Source organism: Mustela erminea, chromosome 3, assembly GCF_009829155.1.
Source record: "Mustela erminea isolate mMusErm1 chromosome 3, mMusErm1.Pri, whole genome shotgun sequence".
In the NCBI taxonomy this organism is placed as follows: domain Eukaryota; kingdom Metazoa; phylum Chordata; class Mammalia; order Carnivora; family Mustelidae; genus Mustela; species Mustela erminea.
Genome location: NC_045616.1, coordinates 131,449,752 through 131,477,047, shown reverse-complemented (window position 1 = coordinate 131,477,047; position 27,296 = coordinate 131,449,752). Strand labels below are relative to the sequence as shown.

The 27,296-nt window shown below is 40.4% G+C and overlaps 1 protein-coding gene across 2 annotated transcripts in view; it reads right to left on the bottom strand.

Annotated features, from left to right (window-relative positions):
- The window catches only part of OXCT1 (3-oxoacid CoA-transferase 1), a 121,165-nt gene that overhangs the window by 81,628 nt on the left and 12,241 nt on the right, over positions 1–27,296 (bottom strand). For both annotated transcript variants that reach the window (XM_032337500.1, XM_032337499.1), the window contains exons 4-7: positions 21,234–21,369; positions 17,543–17,692; positions 13,219–13,325; positions 10,763–10,823 (exon numbers count right to left, since the gene is read on the bottom strand). In XM_032337500.1, coding sequence (XP_032193391.1) covers positions 10,763–10,823; positions 13,219–13,325; positions 17,543–17,692; positions 21,234–21,369 — 454 coding nt within the window. The remainder of the gene's footprint in view (positions 1–10,762; positions 10,824–13,218; positions 13,326–17,542; positions 17,693–21,233; positions 21,370–27,296) is intronic.

The following is a 27,296-nucleotide window of genomic DNA, read 5'->3' as shown; positions in this document are numbered from 1 at the left end:
GAGACAAAGATACAATTCTGAATCTCAGATTCTGTTCATAAAAAGAAATAACAAAAACAAAGAGACTCTGAGACTCTGAGACTGAGACTCCTAAGGGCTTAGTCCCAGGACTTCTTTCGCTAAGGGGTCTTCCCCATTCCATGACTATTATCAAATACAAGTAGATCATTCCCAATAGCATAACCCTTTCCAGACCTCTTCACTGAGCACCGTACATACGTGTCCAGGGACACCTGTAAAGTTACCACCTGAATGCCTAAAAAAGCCAACTCACCCCTAGCAGAACCCTTGTTTCCCCTTCTGCCAGGTTTCCTATCTCAGGAAGTGGCACACCACTGCTCTAGTCAAGTCGAGGAGTTATTTTAATCTCTGCCTTTCCTCTACCCAGCATCCCATAACCAGTGAGTCAGCAAGTCTGATGGAGTCCTCTCCCATAATACTGTCTACCTCGATTTCGCCTCCCTTTCCCACCTGCACTCCACCATCACCTCTTGCCTGGACAGTGCAGTCATCTCCTCACTAGTCACCCTGCCTCCCTTCGTGCCATCGTAAAACCCATTCTACACACAGGACCCATGCTACAACCATGACCCTGTCATTTGTGCTGAAGTCCTACCTCCTGTAAAATCCCACATACCTACCTACCTACATTTTCAATTTTACAATTTTTACTGATAAGCATCTCAAAAATAAAGCCTTGGTAGTCGTCATAGCCTGCCAATGGCAGATGGAGCTTGGAAAGTCAGGACTTCAACCAAGTCTTCCAAGAGTCTTTTTCTTTAGATCATTCAATTTCCTAGTGATCTAGTCCTAGAAACCTACCCATATCTCAGTTTTCTCCTTTGTAATGTTGTAACAAAAGTGCCTCTCCTCCTATGTCATCTGGTGATAAGATGAAATGAGTGAATGTATGTGAAAGTACTTTGAAAAACACACAGCATGACACAAACAGTAAGTGATATAAAATGTATGCTACTGCAGAAATGCCACCTAGGTATGGAATTTTCTGAGCTTCTGTTTACAGGAAAGAGGAGGTAAGTAAATCTATCTAACATAACTGACTTTTGCCTCTTGTCACCAGAATACATAAGGCTGGTTCCAGCCTTCTCTATCGCTTCTGAGGACCAGTGCTGTACAAGAAAGCACAGGGCTGCCCTGGTTTAGTCCCTGATCTCCCAATTTACCTTACCAACAAGTTAAGAAATAACCAGACAAATCCTAAGTGTGTTTCTGACTAAAAAGAAAACAGGAAGCTAAAAGCCAGAGTTCGAAAGGCTGAGAAAATCGGCCTCACCATGCCCAAAGTCTCTCTACTTCTCTTCCTCCTGCTCTCCGGGAAGCAGAGGGTACAGCTCCAGAGAAGATGAAAGCCCAGGGCTGTAGGGTCCCTCCCAATGCCAGGAACCCAGGATGACTCCAACTCCAGCCAGACAGCGGGAGCTGCAGCTGCATGGCTCCGGCTAGAGAAGTCCTGAGGTACCGACATTCACCTGGCTGCGCTACAGACATAAGAAACTAGCCCTCAGGAATAAGACAAGTCAAACAGGCAGGAAAAGGCAAGATGCTTCTTTTTTTTTTTTTTTTTTTTAAAGATTTTATTTACTTATTTGACGGACGGAGATCACAAACAGGCAGAGAAGTAGGCAGAGAGAGAGGAGAAAGCAGGCTCCCTACTGAGCAGAGAGCCCAATACAGGGCTCAACCCCAGGACTCGATCCCAAGACTCTTGGATCATGACCCACGCCGAAGGCAGAGGCCCCAACCCACTGAGCCCCCCAGGTGCCCCAAGGCGAGATGCTTCTAATAGGATCAGTCCGTTGATTCATGATAATACAAAAGTCAGATTTACGGACAAAGGCATTGAGATTTCAAAGAAATTGTAACAACCGTAGACAGATACATAAGTTGTTTTATCTGATATTCCTTTCATTATGGTTGCCCCAAGAAAGACCTGCCAAACTGCACATTCATTTCACTACCACACAAATTCTTATTATTCAATTTAATTTTCCATTGATTTTTTTTTTTTTTTTTTGCAGTTTAGTCTATTTCAGTTCTACTTGAACCCCTTGGGTCTTTTTAGAAATAATACTGAGTGACACTTAAGATATTCAGACTACAGAAATGAAAACCATACTATACATTAAGAGTCTGCAAACTTGTTCATTGAAGTCCAGTTAATACATCAGGCTTTGTGGACTCTGCCACATAACCTTCTTTTTTTAATAACCCTTTGACAATATAAAAACATTCTCAACTCTGTGTGGTACAAAAAGAGGCCATGGGCTAAAGTTCTGCAACCCTTTTAAATAATAACTGTGAGCTAACAGTATATAGAACATACACAGTTACATAAAATATAAATCAGTCTTTCATTTAACATGAATTGTACTGGTTCCACAGGGTTTGGTGTTTTTTTTTTTTTTTTTTTTTTCCTGAAGCAGGTACTAAACTAGGAATGTTTTGTATTATAGAAGGATGAGGAATATACCCTGATTATTTCTCATGAGACAAAAAATTTTGCCCAGATATTTTTTCCCCTCCCTAGGTGGTCATGGATAAAAAATGTTCACTTAGAGTTAATGAAGCATCCTTTAGAATATACATACTTATAGTAAAATGTAAACGTCTAAGTTTATACAGCACAAGTTGGTAAAATGCAAATTTGTGAACCCTCAAAAATTATAAATAGACACAAAATCAAAAGGCCAAAAATAGAATAAAAGTCACCAATCCATCAAAATAAAATATCCATCCATGTGTTATTAAATGACTTTCAGGATCTCTGCACTAACATTAAAAAATAGAACCAAAATTTTGTAAGGATAATGGCATACGAATGACTTGCTGTAATTGGTATTTCTACCCCACAATGCAATGAAGTCCATTGTACCTGAGATAATGGAACTCTCTCACATGGCTGCTACATTGTTACCAAGCAACAAGAAATAAAATGTCAGGATTAGCACTTGATTTAATATATTTTTATCATCAATAAACCATGTTTCTATTCTGCTATTCTTCTGGATGTAAATGGTCATTAGTCTAAGAATTATATTTAGTAATCTATAAGAGTATGCAAAAAAAAAAAAAGGAAGAAAGAAAGCAGTAAAGTTATCACCAGGCATTCACCAAGTCCATTTTTAAAAAAAATATTTACTGCTTCTTTGGTGGACAGAGTTAACATAATAGTAATTCTCCTACTGAGGTTATTTTTTGCCAAAACACGCAACTACAATTTGTCTTCATTAAATATATCTTCATTAGCATTCATATATTTTCAAACCCATGTAGCATTTCATAAAAATTCAATAGTCTTTAATAATCATAAATGATCTTTAAATATTACTTTGAAGTAAGTAGAGTTGATCAGTTCAGTCAGTTCAGCTGTGTAAGGAAATTATCATCTTATCTGTCAAAAGACTGCATACCTGGCTAAATTTGTAGCATAAGAAACTTACAGGTATCTCTCTCAAGAGTAGTTCAGTAATAATTATAAACTGAAATGTAAAGCATGAATAAAATCTTACAACTAAAAAACTATGAGAGAAAGAAATATAAATTAAAAGATATTACATAGGGGCGCCTGGGTGGCTCAGTGGGTTAAAGCCTCTCCTTCAGCTCCGGTCACGATCCCAGGGTCCTGGGATTGAGCCCTGCATCAGGCTCTCTGCTCAGCAGGGAGCCTGCTTCCTCCTCTCTCTCTGCCCGCCTCTCTGCCTACTTGTGATCTCTGTCAAATAAATAAATAAAATCTTTTTTTAAAAAAGATATTACATAATTTAACAGGTCTATAACCAAAAAGCAATGTAAATGATACCCACTGCTTACCACAACCATCCCCAAAGTTAACACCAGGGCAAGCCACTGCATTCTGCCAGGGTTCATGAGAGTTGGAGGAAAGAAGGTAATTTGTTCTTTCTATATTGAATCAAGTAGCTCTCTTACCTCTCCCTTCCCTTTTTATTTTTATAAGATTTTATTTATTTATTTATTTGGCAGACAGAGATCACAAGTAGGCAGAGAGGCAGGCAGAGAGACAGGGGAAGCAGGCTCCCTGCTGAGCAGAAAGCCTGATGTGGGGCTCGATCCCAGGACCCTGAGATCATGACCTGAGCCGAAGGCAGAGGCTTTAACCCACTGAGCCACCCACCCAGTCACCCCTCCCTGCCCTTTTTTTTTTTTTTTAAGATTTTATTTATTTATTTGACAGAGAGAAAGATCACAAGTAGGCAGAGAGGCAGGCAGAGAGAGGGGGAAGCAGGCTCCCTGCTGAGCAGAGAGCCTGATGCGGGGCTCCATCCCAGGATCCTGAGATCATGACTGAGCCCAAGGCAGAGGCTTAACCCACTGAGCCACCCAGGTGGCCTCCTCCCTGCCCTTTTGAAAGAAGAATTTGTGTCAAGTGTTCAATTCAACTGGCCCAGGTGGATAAAGTAATAGCTTCTTGCTGTCCTCATTCTAGTTATCTAACTGAAGTAGAGTTTTACCAGGTAAATACTTACGGGCAGTAGGAGATACTTAGCATCTTATGTCTCACACTGTCAATGTCCAACTTGACAGTCTACTCAGTTTCTCGTAAGTATCATGTTTTCACATATCAATCAGAGATTTGTGTGTGTGAATGAATTCACAGGGGTGACCACTAGTAGCCTGCCTAAAGATACTGTGTGCTCCAAACTGAGTCTGTCTAATGAAGTCTCTTAACTGGTTAGAAGTGCTTGTCTTATGTGAGAGAAGCTTTAATTTTTTTCTGTTTATAACTATGTTTTTTCTTTTTACAGTCTCTTGCAAAAGTTATGAGTTTTACTGCTTTAAAAGCCTTAATATCAAAAGGCATTAGCAATGTCAAGATTAAGAATAAAAGACACTTACGAGGAAAGGAATTATGTTTATCCCTCAGGCATTTCTGTGTTCTCTAAAGCAGGAAGGAAGATAACCAAAGTCTCTAAAAACATGGATACATTAATTGGTCTGCTTGGTGGAGATTAAATGTTCACAGAATCCACTGAAGTGATTAAGTCATGTCACTAAAATCCACTGTGTTCCAACCTTCTAATTGTAAAGTGAAGTAACAACCAGTTTGATCACTTCTGCTAAGATAATTCACGAGGAGTTATCAATGCAAAGTTCTCCAAACAAGGCCAGAGAGTCACAAGAGCCAGGAGGCTCCAATCTTAGAACCATTCTCCATTCATCTCAGAGTTTTAAAGCCAGACTTATGCCTAATCATCTCTTGGGCATTATTACAAAGTGAACTAAAAATACAAATCCTATTTCCCGTAGCCTCAGAAGGAGACATTGCTATTGCCCCTGGAGAAAGCTGCCTTAATGGGAGGCTCCTCAGCCTACCACCCTGCAACGAACAAGGGAGAGTAGGTCCTCCCTCGTCCTCAAAGCCACCAGGAATACTTTCCCCACACGCCTTTCCACCGCTACTCCTACCACCTACACTGCTCCCACTCCGGGAGCTGCAGAGCTGGTGTCCTGACCTCCTACGGGTCTCTACTCAGAAGGCCTTTCACTGACCCTTATCTGAAACTTCAGTTTCTTCTCCTGACATTTCATGTGACTCTTCAGGCATTTTGTTTGTTTTCCTTCACACATATCAACATACAGCATACTGCATACTTCCCTTACATACCACACGTCTATCTTGAGCAGCACTGTAAGCTCTGTGAGAACAGGTGTGTCTCTGGTCACTGCTGGACTTCCAGAAGCTAGAAAAGTGCCTCTCCCTAAAATGGGGTTGAGATATAATATCTGGTATTTCTTTACAGATGATAAAGGAGGAGAAACAGGGACAAGGGGATGTAGATGAGGCGGGCGTGACCATGGGCTGACAGTCACTGCCGCTGAGGGATGAGCTCCTGGGGCTTCACTATCGTCTTCTGTTTACTGTTGCACAGGTTCATCATTCTTCATAACAAACATCAAAAACAAAAAATTTTTAATACCACTTATACTGCAATTAATCTTCACCCTTCCTCACCCATCAATCAGAAATGACACATGTCTGCTTGGCAGACAGGCACACATGCCATTTTTTCCTCCAGTTAATCTCCTAAGGAGAGATGGCATGTGCCAGGCATTAGCACAGAACCCAGAAGTCACAGTTCCCAAAGCTTGCTTCTTCTCACACAAGTCTTAGGAGAGCACTCTGGGAAGTAATTTCAATATGTCCGTACCTTATGACTTAGTACATTTTTTTTAAAGGGACTGATAAAACACCACATTCCTGATAATGGTGAGGGCTACACGAGACCCAGGCAGATGAGAAGGAATACGAGCAATCTTCTAACTCTCACCTGAGATGGGTTCACAGGTGTTCAATGTGTTATTATGCTTCTTAACCCACATGGGCTATACCCACGCAATAGTTGCACGAAGCAAGTCTTTCATATGCAAATATGCAAATATACCATAATGTCAATAACATAAAAATAATTCTATTCAAGTTGTGATCATAAATATACTGTTTTAACTAAAAGCTGAAATCAGCTAAAAGAGAAGAGGCTCGGTATAAACTGTGCTGCCCTCTAACACCGGCCACGGCACAACCCTGATGAAACCAGCGGGGTTGTTTCCGGCTCAGGCAGCCTCTAGAGCCTTCCGTGGCTGAGTCAGACGACCTTTTCTGACAGAGCAGGCATGCCAGGCTGCTTGCAGGAGACAAAAGCTCCACAGTCTCCTGACTGAAGCACTCCAACCCCTCCCCCTGGGTTTTCTATTATAAGGTGCTTTTTTAAAAAATGCAGAAACAGGTCACTTCCAAGGAAAATCCAAAGTGGTGGGATAGGCACCCAGGGAGACTGGCAGAGGGGCTCACGGGGAATTGAGGGATAAGAAGACCCCTCCACAACCCAAATGAGTTCCCTTAGGAAGACAGGACAGTCCTCACTTCTCATTATACACACAGAATGCAATGCCAAGAGTCATTCCCTGGCTGGTTTTGCACTTAAACTTGTGAAGTTTATCAGGGAAGACGACTGCACCCACTCAAAGAGACGGAGGTCTAAAAATATCACTGTCTGGGCCGAAAAGAGAAACATCTTTCTGCCATGTGTGCCAACATGTGCACCCACTTGTATTGTTTTTCCCAGTAGCCACCCAGTTCCTTAAGGGGGTGATGGCAGGCAGGGCGGGCGGTACAGTGGGCACTCACCAGATCACAACTTTGAGGTGAAGCACACAAGTGGCTGCAGGCTTTAAGAAACATGAATGCAATCTTCCTATCGATTTTATTAAAGGGGGAAACAGACACACTCAGTCACCTTATTAGCTTTATACGACTGGAAAGGGAAACGTGTTCTGGAAAGGAGGAATATTCCTCTCAGAGAAACTGGAAATAACTCATATTGAGAGCAAACTGGATACTCCCTTTAATTCAAGATATAAACATCCTGGTTTACTTCTTGACAGAAAACACTAACTGTAAATTAATTAGAGAAGAAACGATGAACGAAAGAGAAAAAAAAAAGCAAGAGACGATTGTATGTTCCTTTGTCACTCTGCTTCTAAGGCCAAAAACAATTTTGGGATGCCTAAGGGAACTATCATTATTAGTATTATTGACATTTATAGTTCTACCCTCCTTAAAAATCAAATCACAGGACGTAAACGGGGCAAAAAGGCTGCAAAGACGCTGCACTACAGAGCAGCCCAGAGCTTCGGAAGACAGGCTGGAATCTAGGCTCTGCTTCAGAAAAGTCCTCTAGTTCCTCTTTGAGAAGAGAGAGGAGATGAGCTGAGAGTTCTCAAAAATATTTTTTGACTGTCTGAAAATACTAGAACAGACATTCACCATATTTAAGGGAAATACGTGAACCTCTGCAAGGTTCACAGAGGCTACAAGATAGAATGAACTGAGGTGAAGACTGAACGGACCTAGAGAGCTACTGATCCCAGGACACGCTTTTCTCAAAGCCAGCTCCATAGTCGTGGAGGAGAAGAAGACCATGATCAGGATGACTGGCAAGGAAGAATAGGAGAGAGGAATAAATTAGCCAAAGAGCTCTCTGCTTGATTCTAGTAGTTATCATTGAAATGGATGACTTCCAGAGATTCAGTATCTTTCAAAAAGTTTGAAAAATCACCCATTTATGATGATTTGAGTGTATTTCATAAAATAATGGAAAAGAGAAGATACCTAGAATCAATCTCTCTGTAATTCTGGGTCTACCTAGCTGTGTTAACTGTGTGACATCAGGTCACATATTTAACCCTTTCTGTACATTAAATTTCTTTTCTGTAAAATAAGGATAATACTGGTTCCTACCTTATAAGATTATTATGAGGATTACAACAACAATAATGTACATAAAGAATATAGCAGTGACTAACACATAATAAATACTTGATTAACAGTAGCTATTATTATTGTTAATAACTAGAAGGCAGGAAAAAATGTGGGTAATTGATGATCTCTGAAGATTCCTGTTTGATACCACACTGAAGAAACCAGCTCACAATCATCCATCCCACTAAGATCAGCATCAAATAAAGCAGGACAGAACAGAAGAGAATTAGAGAATCCAGGAGGTCCAGGCAGGTAACACAGTGCACAGAACACAGCAAACAGGAGGAGCTGGAGGTCCAGAGTACTCACCAGTATCAGAATAATACAAAAGTCACAGTCAAAATGGACTCGTCATATCAGAAAATACTCCCATCCCCAATTCCAAATGATTTTCCTTTTTTGAGAACACAGTTTTTATAACTCAAGTTATGAGCATATAGACCTCTTCTACCATGGAGCTTAGGATAATCCATTACCTAAAAGCTGTTTTGCTTAGATTCCTAAGATAGAGTGACAAATTAGATTTCCTCTTGATCATCAAAACTAAGCTCTGTCCAATCAAATTTTCACAGTGATGATGTTCTATGTGTTGACACTATCATTGACAGTAGTCACTAGCCCTATGCAGCTACTGAAGAGAAAATGAATTTTATCTTAATTTTAATTAATTTAATTTTTAAACATCACATGTGCTAGTGGCCACCATGCTGGACATTGCAGATATAGTCAATTGGGAGTAGCTAAGGGAAACACTGTATTGAAAAGGATCCCACAGTGAGTCTATGTTTAGCAGAAAAGAGTACAGCCACAGATAGCAATGTCTGTTCTCAGAGAAGGAGGGGGCTAGCCTTTACCATATTTACAGGCTCCGTTAAGGGAAGTGACCTCCCCATCTCTTATGCAAAACAAAAACAAAAGAACAAAACAAAAAACAACTCCTCCCTTTTCTAGTTATCTACAGTGATTCTCAGACACTAGAGGGTCATTTTCTGTTCTTAGAAGAAATAAGATTGGCTGAAAAGAACCAGATTATAAAAGAAGAAGAAAAAAAGAACTTCAGCCAGGAACATGCATAATGCCCTTGGTATTCAGAGAAGGAATGTTAGTTCCAGGAAGAGTTACAGAAGCACGTAAAATCAACATGGTTAAACTACCAATTATTTTAAGCTAGGTTATAGGCTTTTTTTCAGGGGTAGTGTGTAGATGTGCCATGGACAGGTCATTAAGATGATTTAATAAATTAAAAAAAATAAATTACACAGTGAGAGTAAACCACATTGTCCATTTTGAATGCAGAAAATACACAAAAGCCAATTCAGAAGAAACCACCATGCCTGGTTTGGAAGTACCACATCCTCCAGAACTTTAAAAATAACATACTTCACTATTCAAGAGAGGAATAGAATTCTAACATTTGATTTTTCAAAAATACCACTATGCTGCCCCTATGAGATACTACCTTGGCCAAAAAGTATGCAAGGTGTCAGATGCCACATACAGTAACACTACCATCATGAGAAAAACCTCAAACATATATTCTCATTTCCAGATCCCATAACAGGTTCCTATAAAGCTCTCCCAAAGACAAGCTATCTCAAACTTCCATGAAAATTTGGTTCCAGGGTGATTCTCAAAGCCTCAAGTTAAGAATCATTTTGAAGTCTCCTTTCAGGTTCAAATACATATAAACAAAATGGCATGTTTGGGTAGCAAGCCACCTATTTTTGTCCCAGAGCTGCAGCCCTAGAAAGGCTCTAGAATTAGTGAAGTATCTCCCACACCATGAGATGTCCAAAGAAGAGCCACTTAGTTCCTTAATTCAAATGCTCCAAACAGAACCAAATCAAAGCAATTACTTGTACTACACTCCTTCTTCCTTAAAGAATTAATAGTATCAAACACAGTAAGATAATGATACAATTCAACTATTCTTCTGGGATTCTATATATAAAAATTCATCTTATAATTTTACCCAAGGAGTCCTATTTTATTCAAGTACTAAAGGACTGTTATAAGCTAACCAGTCTCATGGCTTGATCCCAAAGAGAACATTCCAGTGAGCCCCTACCCAAGCAGAAAGCCAATGTTACAGTAAAATTTCAATTATCACAAATATTTCTTTAAGATTTTATTTATTTATCTGCCAGAGAGACAGAGAGAGAGTGAGCAGCAGGGTAGGAGGAGAAGCAGGTTCCCCACTGAGCAGGGAGCCTGATGTGGGATTTGATCCATAATCCGGGGATCATGACTTGAGCTGAAAGTAGATGCTTAACCTATGGAGTCACCTCATTGTGTCCCTCCACTAATACATATTTAAATAGAATCCTTAGATATCCAAAATTTAAAAGGAGTCATTGTTTGCCCTCCAGAAGACAAAAGAACGGTTATATATTTTCTGAACTAATACATAACAGCAAGCTTAAAAAGCAACCTCTGGAAAGCAGAAATAACCTCTTTTCTTACCTCTACCACTGTGGTCTCTGCAGCTTTGCACATTGGCAAATTGAAATTTCTTGCACTTTTCCTATATTAGGAGTTGGGGAAAGTGGGAAAAGAAGACCAAAAATAAGAAGAGTTTCTCTTAGCTTTATAGATTAAAAGAATTTCTATAAACTAAAAATCTATGGAACTTTTAAAAGAATGTATCATATTTTCCATAAGTGTTAAAATAATTTTATAAATAAAAGCAATGGCCACTTAACTCAATCACAGGTTCTATGGAGTTGAAGGAAAGAGGGACTGTTTTTCATATTCAACATATAGATCACATACAGAAAGATAAAATAGATATTAATAAAGCTACTCTATTTAAAACTAATTTGCCTAAATCTTTTAACTGGGATCTCACTTTGTTTCTACAGTTATATATTTCACCAAGCCTGCTCTTGTTAAATATTAAAAAAGTACCCAGTACTTTATATGAGGGAAGGTATAGTAATTATATCTATTAAAGAGAAACCTATTGCTGAAATAAAATGAAACATTCATTGGTAATGTGTGAGTCATCTACAAAGATCATTCCGGGGGACCACACTCTAATGAAATTTTTTGAAGTACAACACCCACATTAGACCCTGAGGTGTAAAAATTTCCAGAAAGTGCCAATTTTGCTGATGATTTTGCACTCAAGTTTTTAAATTAATACATCACTCACTGCCATCCATAAAAATTTTAATGTTTTTTTTTGTTTGTTTCTGAGAGTGTAAGCTGATAAAAAAAAATGCTTATTTGATAAAGGGAAATGAATTATATCTCTCTTTTACCAGTGTTTTTAGGCCACCAATGTTTATCTCACTTAGATTCAAGGATAAATATAAAGACAGGTGTGTCCCTGAGACAGAAGTCCTTGGGTACTGTCACAGGTTGCTAAGCTGGATTCATCCAGCATGTCCAGCATCTAAAGCTCTGGCAGTGTGGCCAGAGGCAAAGGTGTGCAGGGCTGCCCAAACAATGGCCTAGAAAGACCTTTTACCAATTGTTCCATTAACAGTGAAGGTCACCCTAGAAATCAGAATCTTAAGAATCTGAGTCACTTGACCATTGCTGAAGAGCAGTCTCATCTCCTATCAGTAACCACAGGCTCAGTCAATTCAGTCTTCAGATAACAGAGCCAGGCAACCAAACACATGATAAACTCATGGAAATAGTTTAGATAATTCATTTCCATTTGCTTCTATACAATTTCATTCATCTTTTTAAAAAATGCAACTGAACTAGGGCGCCTGGGTGGCTCAGTGGGTTAAACCTCAGTGGGTTAAGGTCATGGTCTCAGGGTCTTAGGATTTAGCCCAGCACTGGGCTCTCTGCTCAGTGGGGAGCCTGCTTCCCCCTCTTTCTCGGCCTGAATCTCTGCCTACTTATGATCTCTCGTTCTGTCAAATAAATAAATAAAATATTTAAAAAAATAAAATAAAATGCAACTAAACTTTGCAAACATTACACCAAGGTGTCAAGTAAGGCAGGCATGATGCAAAATGTGTAACTGCCAAGATCAGTTGTAATCAAAACCTGGTTGAATTAAAAAAAATCAAATACAGCATTAATATCATATAAGAGCTTCAGAAATGAACAAAAACATGAGAATAGTCACTGAGAATTTAACTGTGATCTCACCAGAGGTGGATTCAGTAAAGATAAAAATTATTACTAACAGTAAACGACCATATTATAAGAAAGAAAACTATTTCTGTAAGCTAACAGGCAAAGTCTTCAAGACTTGTACATGTATATTCAAAGATGGTACAATTTTCAAAACAACCATATAATGTATAAATCCAACATACTAAATACTTGGTATTTAGTATGCTCAGGGTAATCAAAAGACTTTGAAATCCATTAAGCCTATGGCTTAATATCTGTGGCTATCCAAGTAACAGAATGAAAGTTTAGCACCATCAAGATTAATCAACTTTTCAGATAAAACCTACTTAAGTATTTCCTAGTAGACACCAACAGGACTGGAAAAGAACAGACCTAAATGGTTGTTAGCAACATCTTTCCGGAATATCAAAAAAATTTAGACATTTTAGGTAATGCATATTAATAACAATATAAAAAATTAAATGCAATTGTGTGCTTTTTCTCACATTTGCTAAGTATGTCTCAACCCTGTAACTTGTCCTGGCAACTAAAATACACATGGAAAAAAATAGTTTGTACGTGACTATACACAAGGGTAAATTGATTCAAAATAGCTACCAAGCAGTGCAATGTGGGCACCATCCAATCAGAACAGACTCCCCCAAGTACACCACATCATGCACACACTGACCTGTGGGCTTGATTGTAAGCTACTTTTCACGTGAATTTTTAAACAGCAAACACATCAAGATAACTGTTTTCTAATCATAATTTAGGAAATGTAAAGTTCCTGGCATGCATTTGTTAATTTTTTTTTTTTTTTTAAACCATCATACTACCTGAAAATCACGTTTCCTGCTTGGTCTGCCTTCCACGCTTTCACCAAAGCAAAATCTCCTGTAATTGCTTCCTCCAAAATAAAATGCTGACCGTTAAACTCTCTCACCTGCAGGAGACAAAGAGGGCATTGTCAGGTGTGTGCTCTAACAGAAGCAGAGAATACGGATACGAGCCTGGTCAGGGAAGTTTTCTCCAAGAGAGAACAATATAAACAGAGACTTCGAAGGTGAGTAGTGGGAGGCAACTAGGATTTAGTCAAAGTGGTGGAGGGGGAACCGAGGAACAGCGTGTGTGAAGACTCAGTAGCAAGTGAGCTTGGTAAACCTGAGGAACTGAAAGATCCGTATGTTTAAGGCATGGGCTATACGTCAGCACTCTTTTTATTATTTGTTATTATTTATATATTTTTATTATTTGTTATTATTTATATATTTATATATTTATATATTATACATCATTTACATATTTTTATTATTTGCTATCATTCATATATTATATATATTACTATATATATTAAGTATATATAATATAGAAAATAGCCCATCTTTCCCTCCCCCTGGGGCAGGAGGGACAAAACTATATAAGCTGAGTAAAATGGGCAATGTATTTTGCACATAAGAGTTATAAAAATCCATTCATCTCTCCTATTTATAACTGTCTGTTGAAATTTTAATTGGAATACCTGGAATTTGCAGATGAAACTGGAGAACTGACATGCCATAGCTTTCCACCTGGGAGCATAATATCTGCCTACATTTTCTAAAGTCTTCTTTTACCTCTTTGAATTGCTTTTAATTTCCCCCCTAAAAAAGCTTTGTATATGTTTTTTAGGCTTATTCATAGGTATTTCATTGGTTTTTGATGTCACTATGAGTATTCTGTGTTCTTCTGTTATACCTTCTCTCCGTCATCACTCGTCTAACGGAATGGTATTGATTTTTTACATGTATTGTCTTTCAATTCTACTACAGATGGAGTGGGGAGAGGGGAGAAGAAGCATAAAGTAAAACCAGGTCGTGGCATTTTGTTCCTTTTTTCTGCCTGGGCATTAAGCTCTGGGAATTGAAACAAAGAAGAGAGTCTGTGCGCCGTGCTCCCTCCCACACAGGAAGGCAGAACTCCATTCTCGTTCCCACACCACCCTCTAGTGGACAAAGCGCACGCATAGTACAGAAAGCTGCGGGACAAAGTTTGCACTATTTATCTTACTTTAACCATGGTTTAAAGCAGAAATCCTTTCTTAAAGAACAGCTTCCTTAAAGACCTTATCCCATGTTCCTGCTAGAGACTATTAATGAATCCAGAAGATTCCTGAAAAACGAAGATCTCACTAAAGTGAAACTTAGACAAATCATATGAAAGATATTCATAAACTGCACATCAATACACAGCTTTTTAGAGTTTCATGCATTTCAAAGTCATTACGGAAAACACCAAGGATGACAGAGGAGTTATGTTGCATACAGATCTAGAAAATTATATACAGATCTAAATATATGCTAGTCCAAGGCAATGTGAAAAAATTGACTTTTTTTCCCCTATTCCAATTATACCATTTCCTGATGGATCTACAAACCCGCAGCTGCAGATGTTAGCCATTCTAAAATTTTAAAACAGGGAAGAGACTGGTTTTGCCATACTAGCTATTGCACTCACTGTTAAGAGCTGTGTGTTTCCCAGTTACCACTTTCTCTTTTTTCATCCCTTTCTTGAGTCCACTCCAATCAAATTCCCACCTTTCCAGAAAAATCCTCTCTTCCAGAAGAATCATTCTTTAAGGTCACCAATGACCTCCAAGTTTCTAAACCCAATGCTCAAAGCCCTGTCCTGTTAACTGATCACTCCCTCCTTTGTAAAACTGCCCTTGTCTTTTAAGTTATCAAACTCCCCTGGTTTTCTCTACCCTTTACTAGACACTTTCCCATTCTTCACTGCTCCTTTTCCTCTCCCCACCCTTTAAATACAAAAGAAGTATTTACTACCTATACTCCAGCCCTAGGCACTCAGCTAGCCCCACAGATTTCAATACTACACGATGAAGACTCCCAAGGCTCCTATCCCAGGTCTAAACGCTCCCCAAGCTGGAAACGACTGAGCAACTTCCGCTGGAGCCTAAAGGATGTCTCAAATGCACACAGTCCCTGACAAGGCTCTTTGATTACCCCCATACTTTGCCCATCTCAGTAAGCAGTATGCTTGATTCTGGCCGTTCCTCACACGCCGCAGGCAATCCACTGGTAAATCCTGCTCGCTCTGCGATCAACACATGTCCTGATTCCAACCACCTCCCACAAGCTCTACTGTTAACCACCTCACTTGCTCACTGCTTCTGTTCTTCGAATACCAAAAAACTCTCTACCAGGCAGCCACAGTGATCCTTCCAAAATGCAACTCAGACCACATCACCCTCCGACCTCTGAACTCTCTGCTGTCCTCTCACCGCTCAGTAAAACCCAGACTCATGTGATCTGGTTCACACCTCCCTTCCGCCTCCCATCGTACTGTTCTCTGCCTCATTTCCTCTGTTCCAGTCTCACTGCCCTGCTGTTCCACAAACAGGGCCAGCCTCCCTAAGGATCATGTCCTTCCTCTTCCTTCTGACCAGAGCACAACCCAATCTTTGCCCACTCATTCTCCTGTTTTATTGTGATGTCTACCAACTGTCACTTCCTCAGAGAGGTTTCCCGTGACCCAGTCTGGAACACCTTCCCTGGCCAGTGACCATTCTCCCTGCCCTTACACCCTCCTCGATTTTTCTTCACAGCACTTTCATTATTGACATTATGTGTCTATTAATTCAGTCCGCGTCAGTTCCTCCATTAGTCGGGGACCTGTTCTAGATCATCCTCTTTTTTACCATGCTTGGGCCAGTGCCTGGCAAATACCCCTGAATTAAGAAATTTACTCACCTCCTCTTCCCACCATAAGTAGGGAACGTAAAGAGCCAACAAGAATCATTTCAAGAAATTATTTTGTCACATTCCTAGGTAATTCAGACAAAAGTAAAGAACTACTAGATTTGTGCACCTGACTCCAGGCAAAAATGAACCCAGGCCTTCAGGACAGACTCCAGTCTATCCTAGGTTTTCCCAGGGCAAGTTAATGCTCTAACTTCTAGCAAACTCTTGAAGTATTAACCTACTTGTTTTGGGCATCATTATCTAATTACTAAGATCCATCTTAAAAATTAGGCCCCTGTCTTACTTTGTCGAAAACTTTTTAAACCTAATTAGGCAGTAAAGAAAGAAAAAAGATAGAATATAAAAAAATGTTAATCAAAGCTTTGAGTCAATATAGGTCATTCTAAACAGAAAGGCAAAGCTCCAGATGGAGGACGCTGCTAGAGACAAACACTGAACAGCAAGGGGCATGTTCAATGACCTTTTATCTTTTCTCAAAACATGGAGGTTCAGAACTAACATCACTATAAGCAAAAAAAATTAAAAAATAAAAATAAAAAATAAAAAATAAAAAATAAAAAAAATAAAAACCACAAAAAGCAAGTGGTAAGAGATCCCTTGATTTACTAAGCTGTCATTTCCTTAGAGCTAAGCTCAGCATTTCTGCAGCCTGAACTAATGCTCTTGAACCACATGGCCGGGGGAAGGGAGAAGGACTAAAAACACAGTAATGGAATACTGGCATGTGTAATTATTACAACTGGCTCAAATCTAAGTATCTCAAATACCTGTATATCGAGTCATATTCTTCTCTAATATGTGAGTGAAGTTACTCAGTATAAAGGCACTCCATTCTATCCAGCACTTTAAATAAAACTAAATTATTCAGTCAGCTCAAGTATGTCCAGTATACAAAATGAAGGATAAAGGAGACAGGATGAATGCTCTATTTTACTCTGTAATTACAACTGTCCCCTGCTTTTCAGAACTGTAGACAAACAAACCTGTGATGTCCTTGGCTTTTTTTTTTTTTTTCTTCTTCACCCACATCTAGAAGGGGCTTGAGAATGAAAAGTTTAATACAATATATATCATACACCCACTGTCTTTTCCACATGAACATGATCAGAAGTTATAAATGTTCCTACATTTGTTAAAACTCACCATAAAACTAATCTTGACTCACACATACATAGTTTCTTTTCTTCTCATTTACTTATTCTGGTTTCTCTATGTGATTTTTAATTATTGGCAGATGCTCAGCTTTAGCTAGAAATTTTACGTGCCAAACACACATAAATGGAGAAAGTGTCTCTTCTCACACACAGCAGATTTTATCTTATCTACCCACTGAGTCCACCTGGAATCCTAAGCTTAAAAAGGGGGTATTCCAGTGTCACCTGGGTGAAGGGCCACGTCTTACCTCTCTCGGCTTACTGGCAATGGCAATGCTGCCATCCTTGTTGTATTTGATCGGTGCCCCTCCTTGTTGCACCAGGGTCCCGTAGCCGGTGCTGGTGTAAAATGCGGGAACTCCAGCCCCACCTGCACGAATCCGCTCTGCAAGCGTGCCCTACAAGTGAGCAACCAACACACCATAAGAGGTTCATCAAGCACACTTCTGTGTGTGGATACAGAAACACTTAACAGACACGGTTCCTTTCTCTAGAGGTTTATCTTTCTAAACAGTACCTAGCACTGTGTTATCGGTGTATTTCGCTCCCACTGTATGCTGGATTAACTGGAAACAACTATTGTCCCTCCAGACAACAATCTCTCAATTCTTACTCCACATTCAAATGCAACTGCTTCTTTGTATCACTGTGCTCTCAGCTTTCTGGTCTCCCACTGCTCTCTTGGCATCATATTCTCTATCAGTTTATTTGTAAAATTTTAAAATCAATTTTCAAATCTGATATATATCACTATATATATTTAAAAACACATATGTAAATTTTGTGTTTTACTGTGTGCCCTATGCAGGTATAGCCTGAAGCTTATGATGCATAACAATGCCATTATTAAGATAATAATAATATATTTATTTACTTAAGAGTTATTCTAAAATATTCTTATAAGGGGCGCCTGGGTGGCTCAGTGGGTTAAGGCCTCTGCCTTCAGCTCAGGTTGTGATCCCAGGGTCCTGGGATCGAGCCCCACATCAGGCTCTCTGCTCAGGAGGGAGCCTGCTTCCCTTCCCCTCTCTCTGCCTACCTCTGCCTGCTTGTGATCTCTGCCTGTCAAATAAAATAAATAAAATCTTTAAAAAAATAAAATAAAATAAAATATTCTTACAAGCATTTTATCAACTACATTATCTAAAGAAAAATCAAAAGTTACGCAAAGAGTACAACATACAGGTAATTTGGTTTTTAAAAGCTAAGAATACTTCAAATTTTATCTCAGAGTAGAAACAACAGTATGCAAAGTTTCTTGGGATCTTCTTTTGATCATCTTTATTCCCTTCCTAGGTACCAGCGGTTCAGACCTGATTTCCCTAGCTCCCTCCTACCCCCAACTACTTCTCCCACAGCGGAATAACTCCAGCCCTAAATATCTCTAATCACCCACTCTAACCCTGAAACCCACTGTTACAGTCTAGCTATGTCATATTCATACTACATAACTGGTCAATCAGTAGTAAGAACTGGTTTAGGTCTTAATAATATTATGTTGAAATTATCTCAACCTGAAAAAATTTTCTACTTTAACTGGGTCCTTTAAGTACTAAACTCAAAGAAGGGACTGAAAGTTGGGACGTCAGATGCGGAGCATCTGAAGTAGGTGGATAATCTGGGGTAGCAGGACCTGAGGCATAACTGGCAGTCTTCCAGTTAACAGTTTCTCTGTTCTATCTAACAGACAGAGATAACTCCGTTTTGTATTGTATTTTAGGTTAATAACAGTCACAGATTAAATCAGCAAATCAACCATAACAACACTCCCGACTATAAAATATTTATGTCTACCCTCCCTGAATACTTTATTCCTGCTCTCTATCTACATGGGCAAGGACCTAAAAGTGGACAATTTCTACAGAAAGGTTCTCTGCAGGTACAACCAACCCCCTACATCCAAACCCCAAAGGAGTCCTAATCCCTACCACTTCATCAACACTTCTCTGGCTTACAGGCTACAAAACACGTTGCCAGAGCCAATGTTTATTTATCTGCCACTAATCTGGGGAGAGAGACACTGATCTCTTTCAGTTTAAAGAAGGAACATAAAAGAAATACTAAGGAATTCCCATGTATACGCCCTCTGACAAAAGAACAGAAGTAATTGACGGGTTATTTTCAAGGTCTCCACAACCCAAGGGAAAGGTATCTCAACCTATAATGTGAAGAGGAAAAATATATGCAATGGACTGAACTGTGTCCCCATCACAATCACGTGGTGAAGCCCTTACCCCCAACATGACTGTATTTAGAGTCAGGGCTTTTATGGAAGTCACTGAGGCTCAATGAGGTCCTAAGGTAGGGCCCTGATCCAGTAGATTAGTGTCCTTACAGTAAGAGACCCCAGAGTCCTTACTTGCTCTTGCTCTCTCCCTCCCCCGCCTCCTCTCTACCAAGAATCACATCAGCTTGTACTTGACTTTGTACTTCCCAGTTGCCAGAACAATAAGAAATCACTTCCTCTTGTCCAAGCCACCGATTTTGTGGTATTTTTTAAAAGCCTTGCAAGCAGACTAAAACAGGATACCTTTCATTATTTTCAAGAAACTTTCAATAAAAAAAGGATAAAGACCAGGCACAGTGCAAGGCTTAAAACAAACACAACAGGGACGCCTGGGTGGCTCAGTTGGTTGGACGACTGCCTTCGGCTCAGGTCATGATCCTGGAGTCCCGGGATCGAGTCCCACATCGGGCTCCCAGCTCCACGGGGAGTCTGTTTCTCCCTCTGACCTTCTCCTCGCTCATGTTCTCTCTCACTGTCTCTCTCTCAAATAAATAAATAAAATCTTTAAAAAAAAAAAAAAAAAAAAAAAACAAAAAAAAAAAAAAAAAAAACAAACACAACAGCCAGCACTGCAGGATGATCGGCTGTGATGTGAATAATGCTGTGAAGCCTCAGGTAGAAACGTTCTCTGCTGTGTGCTCTTTCTGGACAAACGTATACTGGAGCCCATCATTAATTTTTTAAATGTTGCTATCTCACATTATCACCAATTTAGTGAAGTCAGTAGTAACAATAACTCTGTTGACAAAAATAAAGCAGAGTGGTGGGTTCAATTTCAGAGATGAAGGCAGATGATGTCAAATTAAGAAGACCAATGCAGATAACCTGTAGACCCAAATGGCTTTTAAAAAGTTTCCTCTATGTTCTACCCAAACGGCTAGTTATACTCAAATGGCTACAAAAATTTCCTCTAGGGGCACCTGGGTGGCTCAGTGGGTTGAGCCTCTGCCTTCGGCTCAGGTCATGATCTCAGGGTCATGGGATCGAGCCCTGCATCAGGCTCTCTGCTCAGCAGGGAGCCTGCTTCCTCCTCTCTCTCTGCCTGCCTCTCTGCCTACTTGTGATCTCTGGCTTTCAAATAAATAAATAAAATCTTAAAAAAAAAAAAGAAAGAAGTTTCCTCTATGACAAACTCTTTAGCCAGTTAAGACACAGTTTCTGAAATGAATGGAAACTTGCTAGATTTAACTGTAGTAATTGCTTGCTTGGTAAGGACCATCAATTCCCTGGAGACCTGGGCTCTGATTCCAGCATATTCCATGACATGGCCAGTTTCACCCTCCAAGGACTTCACTTTCCTGATGCTCAGCAAGAACATATTCCTCACAAATTTCTAATTGTATGATTCACAGGAAGGACTCTTGGGACAACCCCCAAGCATTTCATCAAGAACCATGCACACCGCAGTGCCAAAGTTAAAAATTTACCCTAGATATAGTTCACTAGAAATACCTCCCTTGTTCAGTGCACAGCAGCAGAGGCTACTGGGCTTCTAGCAATCCATAGGTGTGACCTACAAACAAATTTCCTTGGCCTGGCAAAATCACATCCACTCTGCATTACCTCTTTTGCAAAAGAAAATTCCTGGAGGGAAATAGGGAAGTTTTAAACTAAGTTACTATTAAAAAAGAGGAGCACAGAAATTTTCTTACCTGAGGTGTCAGCTCTACTTCTAATTCACCACTTAAGTACTGTCGTTCAAATTCTGCATTTTCTCCCACGTATGAAGAGACCATGCGTTTTATCTGCTTGGATCGAAGCAAAAGGCCCAGCCCAAAGTTGTCAACCCTAGAGGAAAAATGCAAGCAACTTGCAATCAAAGGAACATCAGATAGAACACTAATATCCCTGACTTCTGAAAACATGGAGTATTATTCATGCAAAGGAATTCTCTCTGCTGGGTAGGGAGCCCATGTTCTCTTGTAGTCTCCTACCACCCAAAGAGCCTTGCAAGGTGGCTATTCTTTTCTTATTTTACAGCTGAGGAAATTAAAACTCAAGACCTTTCAGTGATTTCTGCCAATAGATATCTTGGGTAGTAAGTGACATAGCTGGTATTCAAACCCACGTTAGTCCTACAAGTCTGCCCTACACCTTTCACTCTTTCCACTGCCCCTAAGTGGTAACAGGGTAGAAGAAAGGCAGACTGGTTCTTGCTCTATGCTCTGAAGGCGTACATAAATGCAAAGGCAATGCCATTTTCTTACCCTGCACTGGCTCCAAACAGAGAAATTCATTCTGTCCTAAAAAAATGAACATGCATTCTCATATTTAAAAGGGAGAAGAACAGGGGCACCTAAGCAGCTCAGTTGGTTAACCATCTGACTCCTGATTTCGGCTCATGTTGGGCTCCCTGCTGAGTGCAGGCCTGCTTCTCCCTCTGCCTGTTGCTCCCCCTGCTTGTGTGCTCTCTCTCTCTCTCTCTCTCACACACACACACAGATAAATAAAATCTTAAAAAAAAAAAAAAAAAAGTAAATACCAAATGCTGGCAAGAATGTGGAACACCCAGAGCTCTCACATATGAAGAAAAGAATGTCAACTGATCCAACCACTTCCGAAACATTAACAGCAGTATCTATAGATGCTGAACATATGGACAAACCTTGTCAGTAATTCTCCTCCTCGGTCTACATCCAACAGGAATGCATAAGTATGTTCCCCAGGAGACAAGGATACTTGGTCGCACTATCCTGGTCAAACATGGAGCCTCCCCAGTACTACTCCACAGCAGAGCAGACAAACTAAGCAGTGAGAAGGAATCAGCCACAACCCCTACAACAATGGAGGGCTCTCACAGGGAAAATGTGAGCCAAAGAACCACAGGAGAGTACTTACTGAACTAATCCTTCTGTATGAAGTTCAAAGTCACACAAGACTAATGGATACGATCAGAAGTGAAGATAATGCTCAAGTTCAGTGGTAGGAAAAAAGAACAAGGACTCGAAAGAGCATGAGGGGGGCTTTCTGGGGTACTGGTCATGTTCCACTGAAAGAATCTGGGGGCTGGTTACATGGGTCTGCAGCCTGTAAAGATCCTTCAAACTTCACACCTGTGATATTATTATTTTCCTGTGTTACTTATATAATCCTATGATAAGGAATTTTTTAAAAGACAGAAATACACTGATAAAGCCTCCCAGAACACCTCCCAGAAATAGAAGCCTTCTTTTATGATCTCTCCCTCCTAATTCCCAGCGTGCTCTGAGGGCCTCTCCTCTCTGGAACCTTGGTCACCTACATGGTTCACTTATCCCACGTCCTTTACTAAGTTCTTACCGACCCTCCGCACCTTCCCGCCAGGGCTAGTATCCCAGGTCTTGGGCCATGGGGTCTCTGAGATATTAAGGGATAAACATGTAAAACTATAATGACAACAGAGGGAGAGATGTGCTAAGAGGTCTGCATCGAGGGCTATGAGAACACTGAAGTCGCACGACAGAGGACTAAGAGGTCCAGGAAAGGCTTATGGAAAATGACACTTGAACAGACTTGAAGAGAAAAGACTTTGAGAGCTGAGTAGAGGTGTGGAAGCAATGATCCAAAAAGGCAGGTGGGCAGCTTTGCAAAGGTGCACAGTGGTGGGACAAGCTCCATGTTGAGTGTGACTGCAGTATGGATGAAAGCAAAAGGGAGCAAGAGAGGTAGAAGGCAGGCCAGCTTGTCACCTGTCACAGGTGTCACATACCATGAAATCAGGATTTCATCCTGACGGAAATGGGAGACCCTGTGAATAATTTTAAGTAGAAAATAATGGGGTATACAATTGGAGAGGTTCAGTGATAAAAGGCCGGAAGAATAGTTAAGAGGCTTGATATAATCCAAATAAGTAGACAATGGTCTGAGCTAAGGCAGCCCCAACAGGAGGGGAGAAAAGGGGGACAAATCAAGAGATATTTGGGGGGAATGAATCACAGGCTTGTTGCCCATCCTGACGTAGACACAGACCCAGCCCAGAATTCTGGCTTTGGCAATGGAACAGCGTGGGAGAATGGACTGGTGAGAAATCAGTCTATGGTCCCTAGCGTTTGACCTAAGGAGAGATAAGTACGGTACCTTTTGTGACAAACCACTGACATTTCTCCTAACAACCTCCTTGTCTCCCACCTTCACTTTGCTCTCCGTCCTCACACTCCTCATGCCCATAAGTGCCCATCCCAGCTCAACTGACTCCTGCTTCCCAGGATGTATCACTTCCAAGCCTCTAACCTAGACCAGGAGGACTAGGCACACTGACAACCTCAAAGTAGTCCAGGTAACTATCAACCATTTGCTAAACTAGTTTATAGTTCTAGCCTTCCAGTACTGAGTGTGATAACGTTTTCCTCTCACTGTGAGTATAAAAGGAATAGCTGCATGATTTATTCTTACTTGTTTCAAAAGAAAACTACAACCCACACAACTATTCTCAAGAGTGTGCTTTTGAGATAGGGAGAGAATTCCCCGGAGATTAATAATATGCTTGGCCACTAGAGGGCCCCACATCACCACAGATTCTCTGTCTCTCCTGGAAAATCAGCTCACGCTCACACACAATGCCCTGTTTTTTGTCTGTTTTTTACCTACTCCTAATTGATACCTAGCTGGGCCTTCAGTTCTTCTTAACAATTCCATTCTCCTAAATTCAGCTACACCTGCAGCCTGCTTGCCCCATCCCTGCAGATCTTTAGTACAGAAGTAATGGCCGTGGATCTGTCACTTCTAAGTCTACATCACCTATATGGGAAAATCCTGACTCTACCTTCAGAATCTGTCTGGAATCTGAGCATGTCTCACTTTCTCCTGTGTGGCCTGCACCATCTCCTGCCTGAAGATGGCAACCTGCCCTGCTTCTATTCTTGCCCCCTGCAATCCACTCACAAAATGGCGGCCAAAACCGTAAGAATAAAACAAAATGTCAGATCACCTGCCCATAATGCCACCCTGGCATTCATCCGTTCATGTAAAAGCTGAGGTCTCTAGAGTGGCCTGCACGGCCCCATAAGATGAGATGCCCTTTACATCTCAGACCTCATTCCCCCCACCTCCCTTTTGCTCACTTTTCTTAGGCTGACCTCCTCACTGTTCCGCAAACACACCAGGCATACTGCCAGGGCCTCTGTGCTGGCCTTTACCTGTCTCCGAAACTCTTTCCCCAGGTAATGCAAGGCTCACTCCTCATTTCTTTCAAGTCTCTGGTCAACCATCACCTCAATGAGCCCCTCCCTGAGTGCCCAATTTTATACTGAAAATTGCCTGTCCATTTTCACATTCCCAGTTCCCCTCTCTTGCTCTTTTTCTTTTTTGTCCATAGACTATAACCTAACATACTGGAAAATTCAGTTGTTATATTTATTATTTATTGCCTGCCTCTCCTTACACTGGCACATAAGGTCCACAAAGGCAGGGAACTTGGTCTGTTTTGTTCACTCTTGTGCCCCCAAGCATCCGCAAGCTTACACAACACACAGAAGTCACTACATGAACATTTATGGAACATTCACTGAATGAATTTTTTGCTTTATTTCACTTCCCCTCTCCTCACTGGCTCAAAATGAAAATCGTGAAGTTCTTATGCTGGACGTTTTCTATTTGCCCCTCCAGATCCATTTGTCTGTCTCCAGCTTGCTCTGTGCTGGGAAGGCAGACTGTGTAGACTGACTCCCTTGCCCTCTGGCTTCTGACCAGGTGCAATAAGGATGTCAAGATTCATATTACCCTGACTCCCTCCCAAGCTACAGCACACTGGACAGCCCTCACCAGAAAGCTTTCTTAGAGGTCCTGGCAGCTCCCTCCCTTCATTCTTCAGGCCTGAGGCTGGTGGTAACAGCACTCCTCTGTTATTAACTCCAGGGTACTTCAATACTAATACTGCTTTCCCTCAACCCTGATCCTTCTTTTAAAGACAGTCCCTTTAGTAAACTCTCTTCAGTTACCCAATATGAAAGTACCATTGATATATCCTCTGGAGCCCTGTCTAAATAAAGTTGTCACAATAAAATAATCCATGAAAGTGAATATAGTCCTTTTGCTTTCTGTAGTCTTAAATACCTAAACCTCCCTCCAAGTATACAGGTCTATATGATAAACCGACCATAACGTACTTGTTCAGTTCCCTGACTTTGGAGATTTTTCCCATTACACACTCTTTCATGGATCTGTTTGACTTTTCAACACATTACACATTTGAACTTAGGTCTGTTTGGAGACGACCTCTCTGTATTTGTTGATCTTGGCTCTGGAAACTATGTATACTTGGCCTTTGCTTTCTTTTTGGATTAGCACCTGGCCTGGCAACCTAGCAGTGCTTAAGGTGCTCAGCCCAGGCTTCCCCGACCAGGTGCAAAGTTAGTGTTCATGTCTCAAAAAATGCTGCTAGGTAGCTTATAATAAGAGTGTCTTGCTTGCCACATAACCTTCAAGCTCACAAATTCAGTAAACATGTATCCCTTCTTTCTGTGTATCAGACACTGAGAATATGAAAATGAAAAAGGCAAACCCCTTACAATATAAAGAGAGAAGACAGACACAGGTCATCTTTTACAAACGAAAAACGTGTATTTCTAGTAGAGAAACATGCACATTAAGACATCTTGTAGCTCTCTGAAATTAAAGGTGATTTTGATGGACTTTCAAAGAGATTATCTTGCTTGCCTTTAGTAGCCAACATTTTCCTAGCACACCTAAGGAGAGAGAGATTTGACCATTCTCTTATGGTATAACAAACTCAGGTTTCAAACATTTTAGTGGTAAAAGAAGTCTAAAGTCAAGAATTCAATAAAGAGATACAAACATTCAAGTAAAGCAAAACAGTATTTTATGGAAGACACAAGTGTTTCGCAAACATTTTTCATGTTATGAATCCGACATTTCATTTTCTGAAATCTCATTAATTGGTAATTCTTGTCAAAACAAAACTCTAATAAAAATGAATTTGCAGCCATTTACCAAACTGCATTTCTCTTATTTCCTCTCCTTTTAGGCATGCTTAAATCTCAGTAACAGTGTGTACTTACTATGATAATATCAAGAATATCAAAAGAAAGTGCTGTATTTGGACAGCACATTAACATAGGACACAGTTCATTGGAACAAATGAACACTCGTTTCCATGAGCTGAGCAGAGAAGTTCAAGTACACATCCCCAGAAGTGGTTAGCTCTTCTCAAAGAAAATAATGAAATCTTGGGGGAATGCTTATAATCCGACAAGATGGCCTAAGCTTTCCATTGAGCCCTTCAGACCTGCAGCTGCCTCATCAAATGTAAAGACGGCACAGCAAAGGAGCCACCGCCTTTATCTCCTGGCTCGAAACCACTGATACAGAACAGAAATTTTATTTACAGTGAAAAACTGCTCACTGGGTCCTCAAAGAATTCCTACAGCTGACTAGTATAAAGCACATGTAAGTAACAGCGCTGTCACACAGGCACAGGGCACGTTTATTACCACATGGTACTTACAGGCGTCCACAGAGAAGCTGGGCTGTCCTTAGTTATCTCAATTCCCACCTTCAAGAACTGTCATCTAAAATAATCTTGTCATGAGGAAATGAGCATGACTAATAAAACCCATCTCTTCTTGCCTTACTTCTCCAATTTAATTGGTTGATATATAGTATAGTGTAAAACTTTTAGTTCCTATGGGCTTGTAATTCGTATGTCAAAGTCTTCTTTTAAAAATCAGTGAAAAGCATATTTTCTATTTTTTCTACTTTCCTAATCAATCTGTAGCAAA